Genomic DNA, 2,287 nt, shown 5'->3' with positions numbered 1-2,287 from the left:
TTATAACAACTATGAACAATAATGAACAACTAATGAGCCTTCCAGCATCAAGCCCTCCTCGTATCTGGACCTCCGTCTGGACAATCCGACAGCCTTGATATCCGACATAGAAGAAGGTTTTACATTTAGTGTCGGATCATCGAGTCACGACTGTATATAGATAATTATATATATTTATAGTGTTTAACAAATTCAGCAGCTGGTCTAATACATCTGTTAAGAACTGTCAATTATTTCTAAATTAATGTAGTGACTAAATTTCAGCGCACCAGTCAGGACTGTAGAGCTCCTGACGTGTCCACCTAGAGCAGATTTTCAGGTTCAGTTGTTGGCATCAGTCTGAGGCTCATTACGGAGCCGAGCAGCAGCCAGACATCAGTCCCGCTCCCTCAGGACCCAGTCCTCGGAGGCCCTGCAGATAATGCCGTTCTCATCTGCTGCTCGGACCTGTGCGTGCGTGACCGAGTGTGAAGACGTGTGTGCGTGTCCGTGTCCCTAAAGACGTTGTCTTTGTTGTGTTGTGTGTTGTCTTTGTGCTGTGTAGCAGCTGTGCTCAGAAATGCTTCAGTGAGCCCACACAGGCTGTTCAGCATTCGTGCAGGATGTCAGAGTTATCCACCATCACGCTGTAAGTGTGTGTGTGTGTGTGTGTGTCTCGTGTCGACCGCATGTGTGTGTGTGTGTGTGTGTGTGTGTGTTTGTGTTTTACACCAGAGGCTCCTAAAGTCTTTGTTTTCCAAATGTGTAATCACACTTATAGACACAGAATGTATTTGTAGTCCTTGTGCTTGTGTGAACATACGTATGTTTTAAGTTTTAAGATCTGGTTTTTGTTTCTCGTTCTGGTTTGAATCATCACAATGAAGACATGATGTGGGATCACTGACTTTCTTGCTCAGAGTGAAACGCAACCTAATTATCTGTCAGAGCAGCATAATAAATTATTATTAATAAATGTAGAGCTTTACTGATTAAATAAACAACATCATCATGTAAACTGGTGAGGTTTAGATTTTGCTTTAGATGATTATTATTTGCACTCGTATATTAATAATAATGATCTGCTTCATGATAAACGTCCAGATGTCCAGATCGGCGGGTGGTCTTCCCCTTTAACTCTCAGCAAGAAACCGTCCCATCAGGCCCCCTGGGGGCGCTGTGATGTGTCACTATGTTTGTTGTCTGTACTTCCATCTGCCATCTCTGTCAGCTGCTGTTGTCGGCTACGTGATGCACGCTGCAGACACAGAGGCTGCAGTCAAGTACTGCACATGGCGGCGGCTGCATGCTTCCTGCCGGCCTCTGAAGCTCCAAATCCAAACGTCCAGAGCAGTAGAGTGAACGTCACTCACGAAGGTCTGGTGTTTTTCTTACTGTCAACAAATGCTGTTAAATGTTAGTCCATCGCCTCGTGCAAACCTGATTAAGAGCCTCGTTAATTTGCTCGTACAGCTCTGCAGATTCGAGCGAACTCAAACAGGAGGAAGTGATGCGTTCGAGTCAGACTGTTTTTAGCTCGATAGTGTACGTGGGCCGGACTCAGAATAAAGCAGGTTGGTTTAAATGAAGGAGCAGCAGCGTGACTCACTGGGCTGTGGAGGACGACGGCGCTGTGTGGAAGCAGACACAAGTCTGTTTATCGGCTTTGTTTTCCTGATGCTTGTTGACAATAAGAAAAACCACCAGCAGCCTCATCGTTTAATCCTGACACTCAGAGAACCGTAGCGGATCAAACTTGCTAATTGGGATCTTGTTCAAACATCTCAACCTGCAGCAGAAGCGTGTTCCCACGTTGCAGCAGCGGTGCAACTCTTGCATCACCTCCAGCTGTCCAGCAGCAGCAGCAGCGACTCCACATTCAGTGGCTGTGGTGTGTGTTGGACGTGCACCTCGATCGTGTTGAACTGTGTGTGTTCGCTGTGTGTGTGTGTGTTCAGGCGTCTGGCGCGCTCCACCCTCCTGCTCATCCCCCTGTTTGGGATTCACTACACTGTGTTCGCCTTCTCGCCCGAAGACGTCAGCAAGAGGGAGCGGCTGGTCTTTGAGCTGGGCCTGGGATCCTTTCAGGTACGCTGCTCCGACAGACACCAGGTGATGAATGAGAGAAAAGAATGAGGTGATAAGTCATCCGAGTGTACGAGATGCACATCGTTAGGAGAGAGCTGGTGATGTTCAAAACCGCCGTCATCATCCCAGAAGTTTACATCCTCTGTATAAAAAGACATCAAACCTTTTATTCTCACCGTCTGACATTAAATCAGACTAAACTTTATTTCTATTTGCTAAA

At 46.6% G+C, this 2,287-nt stretch overlaps 1 protein-coding gene across 1 annotated transcript in view; it reads left to right on the top strand.

Moving 5' to 3' along the window:
• LOC103361416 (pituitary adenylate cyclase-activating polypeptide type I receptor-like) overlaps window positions 1-2,287 on the top strand; it is a 28,320-nt gene that overhangs the window by 20,676 nt on the left and 5,357 nt on the right. The window contains exon 12 of the mRNA XM_008287487.1: window positions 1,938-2,067. Within this exon, the coding sequence (XP_008285709.1) occupies window positions 1,938-2,067 (130 nt within the window). The remainder of the gene's footprint in view (window positions 1-1,937; window positions 2,068-2,287) is intronic.

This window comes from Stegastes partitus, unplaced genomic scaffold (genome assembly GCF_000690725.1).
Source record: "Stegastes partitus isolate 25-593 unplaced genomic scaffold, Stegastes_partitus-1.0.2 Scaffold503, whole genome shotgun sequence".
Classification (NCBI taxonomy): domain Eukaryota; kingdom Metazoa; phylum Chordata; class Actinopteri; family Pomacentridae; genus Stegastes; species Stegastes partitus.
The sequence above is the reverse complement of the archived record's forward strand: the minus strand, read 5'-3'. Positions and strand labels throughout refer to the sequence as shown.